This window comes from Scyliorhinus canicula, chromosome 5 (assembly GCF_902713615.1).
Source record: "Scyliorhinus canicula chromosome 5, sScyCan1.1, whole genome shotgun sequence".
NCBI lineage: Eukaryota > Metazoa > Chordata > Chondrichthyes > Carcharhiniformes > Scyliorhinidae > Scyliorhinus > Scyliorhinus canicula.
In genome coordinates, this window is record NC_052150.1 from 26494880 (window position 1) to 26514885 (window position 20006).

Below are 20006 nucleotides of genomic sequence, written 5' to 3' on the forward strand. Positions count from 1 at the left end.
AACAGCTTTATCCACCAACAAAGGAGTATTTCAGATTTAATAGGAGTGAGCAGATTTTCCCTTTCACATTGTGAAAAGATGTTGAAGGTGATTTGATTTAATATTGACACACTTATTAGTATGCAATGAAAAGTATTGTTTCTTGCATGCTTTACATACAATGCATACCGTACATAGGGAAGGAAGGAGAGACTGCAGAATATACTAATGTTAGTCATAGCTAGGGTGTACTCTATGAGGTAGGTCCATTCAATAGTTTGACGGCAGTAGGGAAGAAGCTGTTCTTGGGTCGGTTGGTACTTCAAACTTTTTCCTGATGGAAGGAGGGAGTATGTCCAGGCATTGGGGGGGGGGGGGGGGGGGGGGGGAGGAGAAGAGAGACCAGGACACCCAAAACCTTGAAGCTATCGCGTATTCTACTTCATTCCCATTGATGCTAACAGAGGCATGTTCGCCTCTATGCTTCCTGAAGTCGATGACAATCTCCTTCATTTTCTTGACATTGAGGGAGATTATGGTCATCGCACCAGCTTCTCTATCTCATTCCTGTACTCGGTCTCGCCATTGTTCGAGATCCGACCCACTACGGTGGTGCCATCAGCAAATCTGAAAATAGAGTTGGTGGGGAATTTAACCACACAGTCATAGGTGTATAAGGAGTACAGTAGGGGACTGAGGACACAGCCTTGTGGGGCACCGGTTTTGAGGATGATCGTGGAGGAGGTGTTGTTGCCTATCCTCACCGATTGTGGCCTATGCGTTAGGAAGTTCAGGATCCAGTCAGAGGGAGGAGCCGAGGCCCAGGCCACGATGTTGGGAGATGAGTTTTGTAGGAATAGTGGTATTGAAGGCTGAGCTGTAATCAATAAATAGGAGTCTGACATAGGTGGTCTTTGTTATCTAGGTGTTCCAGGGTTGAGTGCAGGGACAGGGAGATGGCATCTGCTGTGGACCTGTTGCAGCGATAGGCGAACTGTTGTGGATCAAGGCAATCCAGGAGTCTGGAGTTGATTCGTGCCATGACTAACGTTTTGAAGTACTTCATAATGATGGATGTCAGAGCCACTGGACAATAGTCATGGTGACCTCAGATACAAGTTCATCCGAGGCTTTTAGGGTGGAGGGCATGCACTTGCTGACCTCTTGCTCAAAGCGGGCATAGAATGCATTGAACTCATCAGGGAGAGGTAGTTGGAGCTGGCAATTTTACATGTCTTCATCTTGTAGCCCACCATGTCTTGCAGACCTTGCCATAGTCAGCAGGGGTCCGTGTGGTTAGCCTGGGACTCTAGCTTGGTCCGGTACTGTCTTTTGCATCTTTGATGGATCTCCCTAGACCATATCTGGTTTTCTGTCTAGGTCGGGGTCACCAGACTTTTAATACCCCAGATCTAGACTTCAGCTAGCAGTGGATATCCCTCTTCGTCCAGGGTTTCCAGTTGAGAAACACGTGGATTTGCTTCTTGCCCAGATTCTTCCAGATACCACATACCTCAAGCAGGTACCAAGTGCCTTTGAATCAAGGATCATCGCACCCTTCCCTGCCCTCAGTGAGCGTCTTTGAACCCCGGGTGGGCTTGTTGTATGCTCTTCATGATGAGCCCTGCTAGGTTAATATCAGTGGCAGCTGGTTGTACATGGGAATTCTCTGAACTTAAATGTGCGGAGGTGGGAATGTGACAGGGTCTCCACCTGATTAAATGCCCTCTGTCAAACTCGCCATGGGGAGTACATGAAATTCGAAACATTGGGGCGGCATGTGGCACAGTGGTTAGCACAGGGACTGCAGCACTGAGGACCCAGGTTTGAATCCCGGCCCCGGGTCACTGTCCGTGTGGCATTTGCACACTCTCCTCATGCCTGCGTGGGTTTCATCCCACAACCCAAAGATGTGCAGGTTAGGTAGATTGGCCACTCTAAAATTGCCCCTGGCCGCGCTACAATTGCCCCTCAATTGGGAAAAAAAATAATTGTGCGCTCTAAAAAATATTTTAAATTCTAAACATTGGTTCTTCAGAATTATTGTTTTTTTGACAGATACTTCCAGAAAAGGAATCAGACTAGCATGTTGAACGAGGATCTAATTTCGGCCAAGGTTCTGGAAGCTAATGCCCTGTGCTCTTCATACAAAGTTAATGCAATCACCTTTGTGACAGACTGCTTAAGAATCCATTGCCATAGTTAATGCAATCACCTTTGTGACAGACTGCTTAAGAATCCATTGCCATAGTTAATGCAATCACCTTTGTGACAGACTGCTTAAGAATCCATTGCCATAGTTAATGCAATCACCTTGGTGACAGACTACTTAAGAAACCATTGTCATAATTGGAGGAAGAAAACAATAAAACACTGTTCAAGAGAATTCAAGAATTAACAATCATGTGCAACAAGGCGTGTCCTCCAGTAATAGTAAGTTACCACACCTCAAAGCCCGGGTCATTACAAGTAGCAGTCTCAACTAATGATGTCAAAATGACACCATCAAAATTCAAGCATTGTCATCAGACCAAACTTCCAGTTGCATCAGGCCTGCAACCCATGCAGCAAGCAGCGGCAAAGAAAAGATCCCGAACCTGCTCCTAGCACTAACGAGCAAGACATTTTGACTTTTGATCGTTTTGCTGGTGGCAAATATAGTTTTTCAACTTGAACAAACAACGGAAAAAGGGTCTTGGGGGGGGGGGGGGGGGGGGGAAAGAGAAGAGAAATCAACTCAATTCTTAAGGAAGACATCTCATGTAGCCAGTAAGAATCACAAGTCGGTGAGCCAGATACAAAGTCCAATGTTTTTAACTCAAACGGTCAAGAGGAATTTTCTCTTTGGGTCAGTTTCTCATGAAAACCTATTGCCACATTGCCACATTTTGCAAGATGCTAAACCAAGCTACCGACATTAGCACATGTTGAGGGTGGCACGGTAGCACAGTGGCTAGCACTGTTGCTTCACAGCTCCAGGGCCCCACATTCGATTCCCGGCTCGGGTCACTGTCTGTGGGGAGTCTGCACGTTCGCCCAGTGTCGGAGTGGGTTTCCTCCGGGTGCTCCGGTTTCCTCCCCCAGTCCAAAGATGTGCAGGTTAGGTGGATTGGCCATGCTAAATTGCTCTAGTGTCCAAAAAAAGGGTAAGTGGGGTTATTGTGTTACGGGCATAGGCTGAAGTAAGGTGCTCTTTCCAAGGACTGGTGCAGACTCAATGGGCCGAATGGCCTCCTTCTGCACTGTAAATTCTATGATTCTTTAAAATAGAAAACAATTCCAAATCGGCACAGTCTGCAAAAAGAGAAAAGACAGATTAACGGTGTAATGTTCCTTGTATAGTTCTCCAAGATGGCCGAAAGTCATGTTGTTGACAAAGAACATCAAGCTAAGTATTTTAAACACAGCTAGTTTATTTTACACTTCTGCAAATAATTCACACTTCACTAAATAATAGCAAATAAGATAGTATAAAATCTATGTTATAGATTTTATCTTTTCAGTACAGCTAACAACCCGTCTCAACTGCTCACTATCCTTCTTCACAACCCTCTCCCAGAATACCTAGAAACGCAGACTTTGATAAGGCTACTCTGGTGCCATCTAGTGTTGAGATATATGAACATTGTTAACCCTTTACACGCCTTACATTACACATATCATTACAAACGGTTTGAAACACTTCATCAGAACTACAATAAAACCAGCACTAAAATATGAAAAAACCTTCAGGTACAAAGACAAAGTTAACGTGCTCGTTGACTTGAAAACTAGTCTTTAGTGGTCGCATTTCCACTCAAGTCAGAAGGTGCAGGATTGAATCTCACCCCAGATGGCTTTGGCCATCAGAGGAGGCCAGTCTGAACTCTGGAATGGCATCCACTAGAGGACAAGTATAGATAATGCAGTTAAGTGGGTGGGGGTCACCCCCTCCATCACTGTGTTGTGGAAGCCAAATGACACACTTCAGCCTTGATGGGTCAAACGATCCAGCTGACCAGTATGAAAGATGGTTACAGCCACAGCAGAGTTCACGTTTTGACCGGTCAGCACACCACAGGGTGGTCACGAATCAGTGTTCACACCACCCATCAGGTAAAAACCATCCGGTAAAAATCAATGATCCAACAAGCAACAGAATTCAGAAAGCTCTGGCTTCAAGAATCCCGGTATCACCACACCCACAATCACCGCCAACATGAATTCCTGTAGATCCCGCACCATCAGACCTGCACTCCACATCCTGCAACTCAACATGGACGTGTTAACTCCTGCCAAATGACAACATCAGCAACATGCAATTAGCATGACCTGTATCCAAGAAACATGCATCCCACAGCTTTTGACCCCAATAGGTCATGCTGCCCATCCAAAGCACGGGCAGGCCATATACATTCAATCAACCATGATCGATGTAGCCTACTTTGATACAATCACGATGGAGGTGTTTTTAAGATTGCAAATGTCTACAAGTGCGGCTGGGACAAATGTGCTCTCCCTGCTCTGTAATTCCCAGCTTACTATATTGGAAGCTTCAACACCACTCAGACTGAGGCTGCAACAAGCTTGATACTAATGCCGCAAATTGAGCCACACAGAATAATCTCAATCTTATCCAAAGTCCCAAACAGCTGGGACCTTTCCACTTGCAGGTGGAAGCGTGATTACAACACAACACATGGCAATCCACTTCCAACATCATGCCAAGTCTTGCATAGATTCCCACACAGCCTGCACAAACACTGACCCACATCGGCCTTCAACTACCCATCATCACCAGCAGCAATGGAACCCATGAAAAGCCAACTGGGGCAAATACCACAAGCCACTGGAACAAAGTGCGGTAATGATGCCACCTACCATATACCCATAGAGCAGGTATACAGCACCTGCAAAGCTATCGACAACACGGCTACCAGATCCACCCCACAGGGATTATCACACAATGTACACCCCCTGCCTCGAAGTGGATGTGCTTTTCCCCTGCAACACTGCGGAAACCTGTTACCCAGATGTAGCTGATCACTTGATCGAGTCCTTGGACTCTGCTCACCAAGTTAGATGGGAAAAGACAGCCAGAAACTGAAATTCACCCTTTCCAGCGAGGAATGCTGGAGGCTACTACACCACCTTGGAACAGCCCAGCAAGTCTCACACTAAGCCAGCTACCTGTAAATGACAACAAAGTAGCAGCCCATCTCCTCCATATGGGAAAGGTACCGCTGGGGAACCAAGTGAAAAAAACAAAGACTGAGTGGAGACCCTTTCAAAGGCATTACAATTTCAGATCATGCCCTCAACCAGTCACTGCAGTGCTTTGGACAATGATACAAAACAAAATCAAACCTGGCACTGCTACCAGCTGATGTGTTGGGCAGGCTGGGTCGATGTGGACTGCAGTTGAAGCAGTGTAGCGAGAGACAGACCTCCAACACTTGATAAGAAGCGACACGATTTTATTTAACGTCTTAACAACTATACATGTTCAACTGTGGGTTGACACTATGCTGACTTGACTGGACACCTAGTACTAGCCTGACCAGACTTACTAGCTACCGCATGGTGTTTGCACTGGCTAGCTCGTGGACTCTGACTGCCTCAGTGGCTGGGTCCAGAGAGAGCGGGAAACCTAGTGCCCTCTGGCTTTATAGTGGTAGTGTCCTGTCTGGTGATTGGCTGCTCTGTTCTGTGTGCTTACTGGTCATCCTGTGTGTCAATCACTGCCTGTCTGCACTCCATTATATACATAGATGTATATCATGACACCAGCAATGACAACATTCTTTCAGAGCCCTCAAAAGATTGACCCACAGTTCGGGGGTGTGGAACGGAATAGTGTGGGGGGGGGGGGGGGGGGGGGGAAATAGAGCATAGGGTGTCCTTATATGCCGATGACTTGCTGTCAATATGTGTCGAAACAGAGTGTGTCGATAGGGGAATATTGGAGCTGCTTCCAGTGTTTGGGTCTTTCTTGGGGTACAAACTAAATCTAGACAAGAGCGAATATTTTGTGGTGTCTCAGCCAGGGGTGGGAGGGGGGGCTGCCTTTCCGTAGGGCAGGGACTCACTTTAGGTACCTGGGGGTGCAGGTTACCCGGACGTTGGGTTGGGGGGGGGGGAGGGGGGGGGGGGTCTCCGCAGGTACAACATTTCTAGTTTGGTGGGGAGAGTGAAAGCTGATCTGGCAAGGTGGGATGGTCTCCCTCTGTCACTGGCTGGTCGGGTACAGGCGGTTAAAATGAACGTGTTGCTGCGATTTCTGTTTATTTTTCAATGTCTGCCGATTTTCCTGCCAAAGGCTTTTTTCAGAGAGATTGAGGGAAGGATTACTTTGTTCATATGGGGAGGGAAGGTGGTCAGAGTTAGAAAGGTGCTGCTATAGAGGGGAAGGCAGGCAGGGGATTTGGGTTTTTCGAACCTGATGTATCACTACTGTGTGGCGAATGTGGAGTAGGTGCGGAGCTGGGTCAGAGGGGTTGATTCCCAGTGGGTCAGAATGGAGGAGAGTTTGTGCAGGGGTCGGGAGTGAAAGCACTCGCAACAGCGCCGCTCCCGATGGCCCCAGGGAAATACTCAGGGAGTCCGGTGATAATAGCTTCATTGAGAATTTGGAGGCAGTTTCACCAACACTTTGGGTTGGGGGCAGGGTCAAGGGGAATGCCGATTCGGGGGAACCACAGATTTTAGCCAGGGAGGTGGGATGGAAATTTTCGGAAATGGGAGGAGAAGGGGATTAAGACACTTGTTTCTTAGGGGTCGGTTTGCAGAATTGAAGGGACTGGAAGCGAAGTATGGGCTGGAGCAGGGGGAAATGTTTAGATACATGCATGTTTGAGATTTTGCCTGAAAGGAGATAGAGAGCTTCCCGGTGGAACCGGCCTCCACATTGCTGGAGGAGATGCTGACGACAGGGAGACTGGAGAAGGGGGTAGTGTCAGCGGTTTACAGAGCTATTTGGGAAGAGGAGAAGGCACCACTGGAAGGGATCAAAGCAAAGTGGGAGGAAGAGTTGGGAGAGGATACAGAGGGGGGGTTCTGGTGTGAGGTGCTCTGGAGAGTGAATGCCTCCACCTCGTGCACGAGATTGGGGCTGATACAGCTGAAGGTGGTATACAGAGCACACCTCAGGAGGGCGAGGATGAGCCGATTCTTTGAAGGAGTAGAAGATGGGTGGGAACGTTGCCCGGGGGGGGGGGGGGGGGGGTCGCTAATCACGTTCATATGTTTTGGTCCTGTCCAAAGCTAGCGGATTACTGGAAGGAGGTTTTTAGGGTAATTTCTAAAGTGATGCATGTGAAACTGGACCCAGGCCCCCGGGAGGCCATATTTGGGGTGTCGGACCAGCCAGGGTTAGAAACAGGTGTGGAGGCAGATGTTGTTGTCGTCACCTCGTTGATCACCCGAAGGTGGATCCTGATAGGTTGGAGAGCAACCTCTCTGCCCTGGTGTGGCATGGGGACCTGTTGGCATTCTTGATTCTTGAGACGGTTAAGTTTGTACTGAGGGGGAAGGGTGGAGAGGTTCTACAATTCATTTATGCACTTTCAAGAACTGGATAACATCGAACATTAGTTGGGGCGGGTGGGTAGGAGAGGAGGAGGGCTGTGTGTGTGTTAATGGCGACTATGGGTGATCCCCAATTCCTTTTTGTCATTTGTTTGTGTGAACATGCGGGCTAATGTTTGGGGTATGATGGGAGGATGGGATCGTTGTTATTGATATGGGGATTGACATATTTGTTACTGATTATTGTTTATTGTTGGTGGGTGTAAATTTGGGAGAAAATGTGAAAAAGGAGAATAAAAATAATTTTTTTTTTTTTTTTTTAAATACTTTGACCCACGTACCTGCTGCTGGGTTAGTTCAATCCCTCAAGGGTTATCTGAGAAGGAATACTGCCTGAACCCTGGTGCATGTCCAAAATCTTCAGCCTCCCAAAATCAGGCAAAGACCCAACCTTATCTTCATACTACTAAGCAACATCTCTGCTTTATGTGCTGCAATGTCTTAGAGCACTTCACCTTACAGCGGAGAAAAAATCTTGAAAGCTGAACAACCTGACTTTCAACACGGCTGAAGCACATACAACCTGGTTGAAGCCCAAACCACCTTAATTGAAAATGTACTTTAAAAATAACCTCAAAACAGGCGCTGCCTTTCGCGACCTCACTGCAGCATATGACATGGTCTGACACACCGATCTCGTTGTCAAAATCAGTGGGATTCTCCCTCCATGGGTGACTTAAGGCCATTGAATTATCACTTGAGGTAAATGGTTCAGAGTGCACAACAGTCCTCCGGGCATCCCAAGGGGTCTGTTCTCGCCCAAACCTTTTTGATCTCTACATCAATGATCTGCCTCAAACCCAGTCTCAGAAGTTTATGTATGCTGACAATGGGCGCAATTCTCTGGAAAGATTTTCAAATGCGGTGATGAGTGGAAATTGCCGCGAGCTTCCCGGCGCTCGGCCCAGCAAGGGGGAAGGTTGAGAAGGTGGGGCCCGAATATCCTCAGCCGGTACAGGAATTGAACCCGCGCTGTTGACCTCGCTCTGCATCATCCAGCCAACTGAGCTAACCCAGCCCCCATTTTCCTCATGTCCCATGGTAATGTACAGTATGGATTAAAGAGTGACTTATTTCACTGTTACAAAGAAACTTCATAGCTTGCATACATTTTGTAAGACACCACACCCATGACAGATTACCATCAAAGGCATCACTGCCACAGATTTCACATCGCTGTGCACACATGTAAAAAATAATCTTGTGCAGAGATCTGGGGTTTTCAAACTTTGTTTACAGGAGTGTATTCAGACAAAGAAAATGACACCGAGCCACAAAGTTAGATATTCGAGCAGGAACCAAAAGCTCTTTCAAAGAGGCAGGTTACAAGGTATTCATTCTCAGTTTTTATAAACAGACCAGATAAATGGACATCTCTGCAGTGGAAAGAACTGCTCTCGTAGGGATTCCTCGACCAATCTCTTCACAAATGTACTGTCCAAAAATAATTGTGGTGATATGCATCACTGTAGATACACAAGGGGTTAATGCAAGTACACTTAGACTAGCTAGATACTAGAGGGAGCACCAGAGACATGACACACAGACACTCAACCAATAGGTCAGTAAGATAGGACACGACCAATGGGCATTCACAATACACACAGAGGTGACACTACCACAGGAGGGCATTACACCAACCCATATATAAAGGACACAGCACGCATGATCTTCCCCTTTCCAGTGGAGACACTCAGGGAGTACAGACACAGGGTTGATTCAACATCACACCCACCACGTGGATTGTAGCAGACTGGTTCGTCAGTCTGAGTAGCTATAAAAGGATTAACAGTAGAGGCGAATCAGAGTAGGAGAATTGTAAATAGTTTAATAAACATGTTGAAATTATCTGCACGTCTGAACCTTCCTTTGTCAGAGTGAACATCAAGGAAGCAGCTTATGCTACGCCAAGAGCATAACAAGACAGTAATCAAGGCTCTCTGGAATCCACAGTCTTCACTGTCTTCCAATACTTGCACCAGAAAAAAAGCTATTACATCACAGTACCCATTTTAATTCCATTCCAACCCTACTAACTGGACAAAAGAAAAAAAGACCAATCTCAGGACATTCCACAATGCTTCAGAGCCACTACTATCACATAGAATAACTCACAGCCAATTTGCCTAGCTCAAGCTCCCATGAAATAAATGACCAAATCAGTTTTAGGCATTTATCAAGTGATAAATGTTGGTTTGGACGCGAGGGAAATAGTAATTCAACATAGTACTACCTGGAACAGAGCCATATTGTCTCGATATTGCAAGTGTGTCCATCCTGGGACTTGAACCCACGATCTCTTGATTCAGTTTACTACTATCAAATTGTTTTGTAGCAGAGTAACAGCATTGGCTGGTGCTGTCATGTGTTACACAATGACATTGGAGCATCTCGCAGGCTTTTCTGTTGCTCACTAGTGTATCTTGTTTAAGCAGCATCTTGGAAATAAACCCCTTGCACTATGTTATAGGAATTCTATGTGCGCCACCTCTGATTCTCTCTTTGCGGCTACAACAAACAAAATAAATACGGGTTGTCCTCGCCCACAAGATATTACTGTCCCACAAGGCAACATAAAGCAGGGCGGGGTGATCCTGAAATTCCATAAGGAAGATCTCCATCAGAACCACTCCAAGAAAATAAAAGCTGGTAATTTTGTATGATGGTTTGTTGCCATTGGTCAGGGCTCGGTCCAAGTCACAGGAGATCTTGAACCCTGTGTCAGGACCAGTGGCTGCAAATAAACTGAAATGATGCAGCACCTTTGCCCTGGCCCCCAACCCGCAGTATGATAAAGCACAGAGTTAAACGGCAAGATGGAATGCATTCCAAAAGGTTTTCTACTGTTGACGGGACTAGATCAAAAGGTCATTGCAACAAATTTGAAAGCAAAACATTCAGAGCATAGCGCATAGCAGGGGAATGTCAGGTTGAAGAATTCACTTCCAGTGTGAATGATGGAGCTAGAAGGATCAACAACATTTGCAGTTACGTTGGATGGAAAATAGAGAATAGGGGACATGGTTTATTTTCTGTCTGCAGGAGACAAAGACTGGTTTCCCTGATGGAATCTACGCATTTATAGAATCAATGGAGGCAAGTTTCTCAAACAAAAGCACAAGGCTTTAATCCATCTCGTCTACGTTACATCTGACCTGGGAGTACCACTGCACAAGGGTGTTCAACATTCAAGGCTAGAAGAAGTGTTCCATTCCTCAGTTCTGGTGTCCTGTCGGTTTAAAGACTATTGCGTGACCAAGATATTTGGCCGGAAGTTGAAGACTGCGTCATTAACATTGTGATAGCTTCAATATTTTCCCTGTGCCCCAAGAACAAATCTCTGCTCAATATGGAGAAAGAGGAATTACACGTCAGCTAGTGCAAACTGAACTCGCATGAGAGCAAAATAGAAACAGAAAAGTTTGAGATTCCACAAAAACATTTGAATACAACCAACAAACCAGAGAGTTGCAGTAGCATTAATAAACCTTGAAGAATTTCAGTTTGAAGAGAACACCTCTTGGTAATTGGAAGGTCCTCCATCAGTTTTGTTGCCGTCACCAATACATTATGCAGTCTGTCAAACGATTAAGCATTTCCCTCAGGTGACCAATGCATCCCAACTGGTATCCTTTTCATTTGTCAACTCTACTTCAGATCCCTTGCATTAAATCAGAAAAGTCAGCAAGGTGATAAGAGCAGGGAATATCTGATAAATAATTATTACTTGGCAGAAAGTTGGTATTGAGCAAGTGGGAGTAAACAAAACCAAGCAATCTGGACAGTGTGTCGCCCCTCACCTCCTCTGGGGGGACTCCCGGAATCTGGCACATCATAATTGAAGATTCTTGTGTTTTTTTGCCTCTGTAGATAGTTCAGGCAGTGTCCTATTGGGCCCACCTGCACCAACATCCGTCTCCCTCCCTCCCAACCACCCCCCTTTCCCCTTCTGTTGGTACAGAGGCGAGGGTATCTTGTCTCTCCAGTGCAAAGTTTAGTGCTTGTACCATTTGTCTTTTATACAACTGTGTTGTGAACTGGTTTCATAAGAGTATTCTAACCCCCCCTCCCCGTACGTTGGTACCCAGGGGAGGGTCCCCTGTTTCTCCAACACAAAATTAGTGTTTGTACCGTTTGGCCTTGTATATATTTTTAATAAAAAAGATATGAAACAACAAGGATAGAAACAAGGGTTGCAGTAACATCCAAATCGCACTTTTTAAAATTAAAAAATTTGTATGCATGATAGATACGTAATAGGAAAACAAACGGAACAGTTTAGCTCCCAACTGCTCAAGAGCTTTGATCAAATTACCTCAAAATATCATGAGTCCTCAGTTTTACAGATGGTGGATTACAAATCAGCTTCATTGGAGATGATAGCATTCGGCCATTTTCCCTGCATATGTTGAGATATTAATGAAATGTGAGCTTTTGATGGCATTTTAAAAGAACTTCTTACGTAGCCAGTAGCCCTATACTTCAGATTGGCTGGTTCAATTCTGGGCTTTCCCCACCAGCCACCCCCAGGCCACTAGACAGATACAGAAAGGTTTCCCTCGCTTGAACAAGTTACATTCTGGTGCTTGGCAGGATTGAATCAGCGCACTAGAGAAAGTCTAGTTTGGGACTAGTTGAATGTTGACTGTTAAACAATAACGTGGGTCAGACAATAAGAAAACTACTAAAATCCTCTACCTATTAAATTACTATAATAAGAAATTAACTAAGAGCTACGACAAATGTGACTATCCACTGAGACGACCATCTCCAGACACGAAGGTAACAATGTCACGTGGTTACTTACTGCCACCTGCTGGTTGGAGGTTGTATCTATTAATATTCACATGACTACGGGAATTTAGCATATCCACATTGACTCTTACCAATTTTTTTACCAGGCTGTGATGCAGCCAATGTGCATCTGTAAACAAATTGATAAGAGTCAATGTGGACATGCCAAATTCCCTTAGTGTCCTGAGGAAGTACAGGCACTGTTGTGCATTCTTGGTCATAGCGTAGTCTTGGGTGAACCTGGACAAACTGTTGGTAATGTGCAGATCTAGAAATTTGAAGCTGTCAATCATCTCCACCTCGACATTATTGATGCAGACAGGGGCCAGGAATCTCCCCTACCCGGCGGGGCAGGGGCCCCGGCGTAGCGGAGTGGCGCCAACAACTCCGGCATCGGGCCTCCCCAAAGGTGCAGAATTCTCCGCACCTTGAGGGGCTAGGCCCACACCGGAGTGGTTGGCACCATGCTGACTGGCACCAAAACCGGCGCCAACGGCTTTTGACGCCCGCCGTCGGGGCTGGCCGAAAGGCCTTCATCGGTTCGTGCATGCTCCGGTGCGTCAGCGGGCGCTAACGTCACCACCGGCACATGCGCGGTAGGGGGGTTCTCTTCCGCGTCCGCCATGGTGGAGGCCGCGGTGGCAGCGGAAGAAAAATAGTGCCCCCACGGCACTGGCCCGCCGGCCGATCGGTGGGCCCCGATCACGGGCCAGGCCACCATGGGGGCACCCCCCGGGGTCCGATCGCCCCGCGCCCCCCCCCCCCCCCCCCCAAGGACCCCGGGGGCCCACTCGTGCCGCCAATCCCACCGCCACAAGGAGGTGGTTGAAACCACATCGGCGATATTGGCCTGTCAGCGGCGGGACTTCGGCCCCCGCCAATTCCCGGGTGGCGGAGAATTCTCTGACCCTGCCGGGGGGGGGGTCGGAGAATTCCGCACAGGAATGTGTTCGATACTTCGCTTCCTGAAGTCAATGACCAGGTCTTTGGTTTTGCTGACATTGAGAGATTGTTGTTGTTACACCATGCCACTAGGTTCCCAATCTCCTTGCTGTACAGACTCAACATTATTCGAGATTTGACCCACTATGATTGTGTCATCAGCAAACTTGTAGATGGAGTTGGAGCCAAATTCTGCCAGTCATGTGTGATAAGGGAGTATAGTAGGGGGCTAAGTATGCAGCCTTACAGGACCCCAGTATTGAGGACTATAATGGAGATGGTGTTGTTTATCCTTACCGATTGTGGTCTATGGGTCAGGAAATCGAGGATCCAGTTGCAGAGGGAGGAGCCAAGTCCCAGTGCTAACCACTGCGCCACATGCCGCCTTGCCTCATCACTACTAACTGGCACAAAGTCAGTAGCCAACGCTGGGAACACGTTCCTTGACCTACAATTGGCTCAGAAGCCATGCTGCTGTCACGGAGTCAAGGCCTTGACCTAACACCAAGACAGCATTAATCTGCTATCATGTAAAATTCATGCAACTTTCGAGCTTAGTTTTCTCCAGGTTTTAAAGCCATCAGAATGCGGAGATGAAATAACATCCTACCAATTCACTCCTGGATATCTAATTGCATTGTTGTGCGTTAGACTGTTTATTAAAGAGAGTGTATCATGCAGTTACATGACCAGATGCTTTCAAAAATCTCTTTTATACCAGCATTTAGCTGACAGCTAAACAAAGCATGTTAGTTGGTAGTATGTTAATACCGGAAATCCAATTGCCAGATTAGAGTGTTGCATAGACCTCCATTTTAAGTATTACCAACTCATGCAGCTGCCTGTTGACATGCACCAAAGCGCCCTCAAAAGAATGGGCATTTGGAACACAGTCCCAGAAGACGATCAGAATAGGCAAACTGCATTCCTTCAGGAGTTTGCCCCTTTTGGAGGGGCAAATTTTAAAAGTGGCCATGTTCCAGTTTGCTATCCCCCAAAGGATCAACACAGGCTGCGCCAATTCATTGGCCCACTCATACCTTATACCAATTTCTATTCTTCGCTTATGACCATTCCATCAGTACCGGCCTATTCTACAATGAGGATGTGGGGGGGGGGGGGGGGGGGGGGGGGGGGCAGAGCATGGGTCGCAACACAGCCTAGTGCAATCTGAACCAAACTCATCTGTCTGCTGTGTATTATCTCCCATGTATTATCCATCCTGAACGGACTAGCAACTGCGAGTAGAAACTTGGCTGGAGCTGGTCTCCTCCCACCGCAGGGACAAAATGGAGAAGCCCCCATCACCATACTAGGCAAGACTAGCTGATACACCTTAGATTGAACCTTCCTGCAGTACATGGCTCAGATACAAGCATCTGAAGCATCAAAATGGGTGGAGAACAAAATGCTATAGTTGATACTTTGAACCCAAATCCTTTGAAATTTCAATACATTAAATTTAATTAAAGCCCAAAATACTTCAAGGAATGTTTCCTGCACATAGAAAAAGGGAAGGATATTGCATAGCTATTTTTATTTATGTTTCAAAGTAGTTTTAATTATTGCCCTCTGAAATGAAATTAAATCTTATTTGAAACTTGATCCACATCATTTAACCATTAAGCCTTTTTTGAAATTGGCATCAACCCTATTATCATGTTTGTTCCCATGGATGGCCAATGATTCAACACAGACACGCACATGCCAAGTACTGTGGGAACAGGAAACAATGACATTAGGTCTCCTTTTACCATCAACGTCACTGTAGCAACAGTTTACAACTGCAAGAATATCCAGGGTCTCGTTTCTCTTGTTGGACAATGGATTTTACGCCACTAGATGGTTCCAAAAAAAAAAAAAAAAAGAGTGCGTTCTCCAGGTCCCCAGTGTTGACAGAGGAGCCCAGCACATCAGAGAAAGCATGGCCTGAAGAGTAATGTAAAAGCAATTGAGTGGTATCCAGAGATATAAAATAATTTCCTGTTCAATCTCAAGTGAGGTGAGGTGGTCAGCTCCCCACTTGAAACACCAAAATGGCCCCAGCCAAATTTGCAAACGACAGGTCTGCACAACTGCAACCACAGTGCATAGTCTTTCCTCGACCTCACTGCAGCCTTCGACTCCTTCAATGCTTTGCCTCTATTTTCCAACTCCATAGTACTGCCCTCGTCTGGTTCCATTCTTACATATCCAATCTTGGCAACACCTCCACCAATATATTTGCTTTGAAATCTCACGCCACAACTTCTGTAATTCCCAAAGAAGCTGTCCTCATGCCTCTCCCCTGTCATGTGAGAGTACCTTTAAGAAATGGGTGTTCAAGAAATGTACCTTTAAGAAATGGGTGTTTGATGTCAGAGTGTGGGTGGAGCTGGGCTGTCTGTCAGCTTTTTACTCTCATTTTAGGCTGTTTGCTGCAGGGTGTATTTTTGGTTTGGTTTTCAGTGTTGGAGCTGAAGCCAGACAGATCAGGTGTACTGTTGATCTCTCTGCCATGAAAAGACTATCGGGCAGCATGGTAGCACAGTGGGTTAGCACTGCTGCCTCACGGCGCCAAGGTCCCAGGTTCAATCCCAGCTCGGAGTCACTGCCCATGTGGAGTTTGTACATTCTTCCCGTGTTTGCGTGGGTTTCGTTTCCACAACCCAAGATGTACAGGGTAGGTGGATTGGCCACGCTAAATTTCCCCTTAATTGGAAAAAATGAATTGGGTACTCTAAATTTATTTTTAAAAACATGAAAAGACTATCTCTTGATCATTTGGTGAATTCAGAATTATAAATGTTCTCAGTAGTGAATGTAAACCTAATGTGCTTCTTTTAAAAAGGTGTTTCTGGGCAGCATGGTGGCGCAGTGGTTAGCATTGCTGCCTCACAGCGCTGAGGTCCCAGGTTCAATCCCGACTCTGGGTCACTTTCCATGTGGAGTTTGCACATTCTCCCCGTGTTTGCGTGGGTTTCGCCCCCACAACCCAAAGATGTGCAGGGTAGGTGGATTGGCCACACTAAATTGCCCCTTAATTGGAAAAAAATTAATTGGATACGCTAAATGTTTTTTTTTTTTTTAAAAGGTGTTTCTTGTGTCTTCTGGATGTTCTTTGGGAAGTTAAGGATTACTCAGTGTTGTATTCTTTGGGGTTGTATTTGAATTGATGGTTGCCAAGATGTTCACTAAGTTTTAAAAAGGTTAACTTAATGTTCATTAATAAACATTGTTTTGCTTTTAAAAAACACTTTTCCATTTCTGCTGTACCACACCTGTGGAGTGGGCCGTGTGCTCCCCATACCACAATCTATTAAAAGTTGTGGGTCAGGTGAACTCCATGATACACTTTGGGGTTCCCTAACCTCTGGCCCATAACACCCCCCCCCCCCAAAACAAAACAGGTCTCCTATTCAGTGGCAATATGATCTGGTGACATGCAGGATCAGGTTCCAGATGTGTCGCTGGACCCTTTCTCACCCCTTCACTGCTCCCATGTTATTAACCTGATTACGGGAGTCTACTATGAGTCACAATTTCCTCTGATCAAACACTAAGGCTGAAGTCTTAGATATGGTCCCATCGCAAATGCAGCACTTTTGCCAATAAATCTATCCCCTTTCCCAACAAAAGCAGTTGGTTTTCAATCTCAATACCCTGATTTATCATGAGTTGATCTTCCAATCCAATTTCCTTCATCACAAAGGCTACCTAATCGCATCTTAACTAACAGTGCACCTTAACTCAGTGCTCAACTATGTGCCTATACAGCGGAAACCATCAGCCATGGCTTGATACCTCCAGACCCAAATATTGCAATGGTATCCTGGACAATCTTCTGTCTTTCACCTTCAGTAAGTCTTAAAACACTGACAGTATCTGCCCAAGAGCAGGTTACACGACACCAGACAGGTGAAATATTCACCCAACTGTTTAAAATCACTATGTACCTTTGTGCCTCCATCTCTTAGTCTTCATCTTCCACTAAGACCATCTCTCTTCGATCATTCCTCCCATAGCTCAACATTGTTTTGTTAATATATTATAGCATTTGTTTCCTATGTTACAAGCACTGTATAAAAGCAAGTTTTTATTCCTATATCTCCATACATTACAATTGCCTCACTTAGAGTTATAGAATTAGTTACTTTCCAATAGAGTCAATATTTCTCCGTAGTCAAATGCAGCAGCCATTTTGCCCCAATACCCCACTTAAGTGGATGGTTGGGACATTGCTTTAAAATCTCAAAGGATTTTAGAGGATATGGTCCTTTCACACAAGTGTTCAAAATGTACAGGTATAAATACTTTTTTTTTTTAAACCCACACACACACCCCAAGAATCTTAGCCGATAAATGCCAATCTCTGGAATGGGGCAGGTGTCCTAGTCCCAGTACCTGTGCCACAAATAAGGAAGCAAGATCACTTGCATTATTTTCCAGATATCACAAATCAACACCTTGGTTGCCATCCCAACAAGGGCAAGACCACCAGCTGCCAACTGTCTTAGTCAAGGAATTATTGCCCAAAACTGACAGCAACCAAACAATTATAACCAATAGAAATTGCAAGTAGCTTTGAAAATTCCCCATACTGGGAAGCATTTTTGCTCCCCCCTTGCAAGGCACCGCTAAATGTGGAGTTAAAAGCACTATGCAAATGCAAGGTCCTGTAACATCTTTACAAAGCTCAGGTTACAAAAAGAAAAACTTGGACCCTTTGGACATTTAACATTTCAACATGCCCACCCATCACCAGGAGCATACTTGTGCTTGTTCTTTCTTCTTTCATGAGATGTAGACGATGACCTCGCATTTACATGGAACTCACATTTAGCGATACCTCCAGGGGTGGGAGGAAAAGGGAGCACGAATGTTTCCCTGCTTAGAAATTAAAACTGAATTATTTACATGTTTTAATTGGCTAAACTTCAAAAACAATTAACTGGACGATGCTGGCAAAGTCAGCATTTATTGCCCAATAACTGAACAATTCAGAGGGCAATTAAGAGTCAACCACATTCATAATTGATTTAACCGCCAAGCTAAAAACTAATGAATTGCATCCATATAACATCACGCACGACCTGAAAATGCCCCTAAACACTAATAATGATAGCTTATTGCCACAAGTAGGCTTCAATGAAGTCACCGTGAAAAGCCCCTTGACAGGATCTTCATAATGTGATCACTATTGCCATGTAGGAGGCATGGTAGCCTTTTGACCAAGCCAAGAACCCCCTCCCCCCTCCCCAAATGCATTGTGATCATGAAGAGATTTTTTTTTTGGCAATGTTGACCAAGGGATAAATATTGGACAAGAAAACAAAAATAACTCCACCAGATTGGCTCTCCGCTCCTCCCCGCCCAAAGAAACAAAAGTAGTTCTGGAGAGTCCACTTGAAAGAGCAGAGGGACAGAGAGGTGTCCAGCTCCAATACTGCCCTGGAATGCCAACCTAGAATTTTGTGGGAGAAATGACACCAGAGCCATGAGCAATCGAAGTTAGAGCAAGTCATTTTTTTTTAAAAATGTAACAAACACTTCAAAAGAACATTTTTACTTCTCTCCCCTCTCCCGCCATCTCCCCCATCCAAACACCTTTTGTGACTGGACCATCAGAAGGACAATAAGGCTCACACAGCGGGGAGCCCTTTGCTGGCTGGGTCCCACCTCCTCAAATCCATCACAGTAAAAGGGATCAGTTTGATGAAACAAGCATGTGCATATTATACCAATACAACCCGATTGGAGCTTTCATTTCCCGGCTTGGCTGAGAGGAAAGGAAACAGATACAGTTCCCAGAAGGGAAGGTCTGCAGGACATTTTTATTCAAGCACCTTTCCCCATCACTCACCGACTTTACCCAGGCTGGCCACTAAGATCCACAGTGCTATGACATAGGGAGCCTGGACGTGCTCCCAACGGAAGGTGACGATGTGAAAGCTGGTGTCGTTGCTCCCGTGAGAGTCGCCGTGCTCGGTGTGGCTCTCCTGCTCCGCCGTGTTCCCAGCCACCGGGCAGCAGAGGAGCAGAACCAGAGCTGTCAGCAAGGCGCTTCTGGCCACACAGCCGCTCCTATCTCTGCCCATCTTCTCGCTGTGTGTGAGAGAGGCTGAATGAGTTGTGTATGTGTGTGTGCCTCTGACCAAACCTTGAGTGAAACCGGTTCCCAGTATTTAAACCACCCCTCCCAGTCGTCCTGTTTATCAATCCGACCAATTAAAGGCGAGGAGAGAGTCAATTTGCAGGTCTCCAAACAACACCAGGGGGAAGGAGGAAGTTTCTGTCTTCACACTTTGCCATGCAGTTCAAACTTTTGTTTTTCTTGGCGGATTAAATTACAAAATTGGACATGCGTTTCACAAGCTGTCAGCAATGTGTGCAGATTACCTCTGTGCTCACATGCTGCCCTTGCTCTCACCTGTGTTTTTTTTTTGTTTTGGACACCTTTTAACTTAAACTCACTGATCAGTGTTTTGTCAAATGTCCACCTCCAAATTCTGGTAAAGAAACCCTCGGCTCTAGCATTCAAGCACAAAATGGTGACTAGTTATGAAGGAAATTTGTTTTCAAAGTTCTGAGGAAGTAAGAGCCTCAAATTGTGAAATTAAAATGTGGCAACTTACCTCGTTTGAGACAAGGAAGGAAAATGTGATAAAAACTCAATTGTGTAAAAGGACAGGAGAGAAAAAAACCTCGAGATTGACAGCCTGAACTATTTTTATCCATGGGATAAC

At 45.7% G+C, this 20006-nt stretch overlaps 1 protein-coding gene across 2 annotated transcripts in view; it reads right to left on the reverse strand.

The window, feature by feature from the left end:
- LOC119965858 (sodium/hydrogen exchanger 3) overlaps positions 1-19401 on the reverse strand; it is a 141964-nt gene extending 122563 nt beyond the window's left edge. For both annotated transcript variants that reach the window (XM_038796783.1, XM_038796784.1), the window contains exon 1: positions 19124-19401. In XM_038796783.1, coding sequence (XP_038652711.1) covers positions 19124-19358 — 235 coding nt within the window. In that variant the 5' untranslated portion in view covers positions 19359-19401. The remainder of the gene's footprint in view (positions 1-19123) is intronic.
- Positions 19402-20006: the final 605 nt, after the last annotated feature.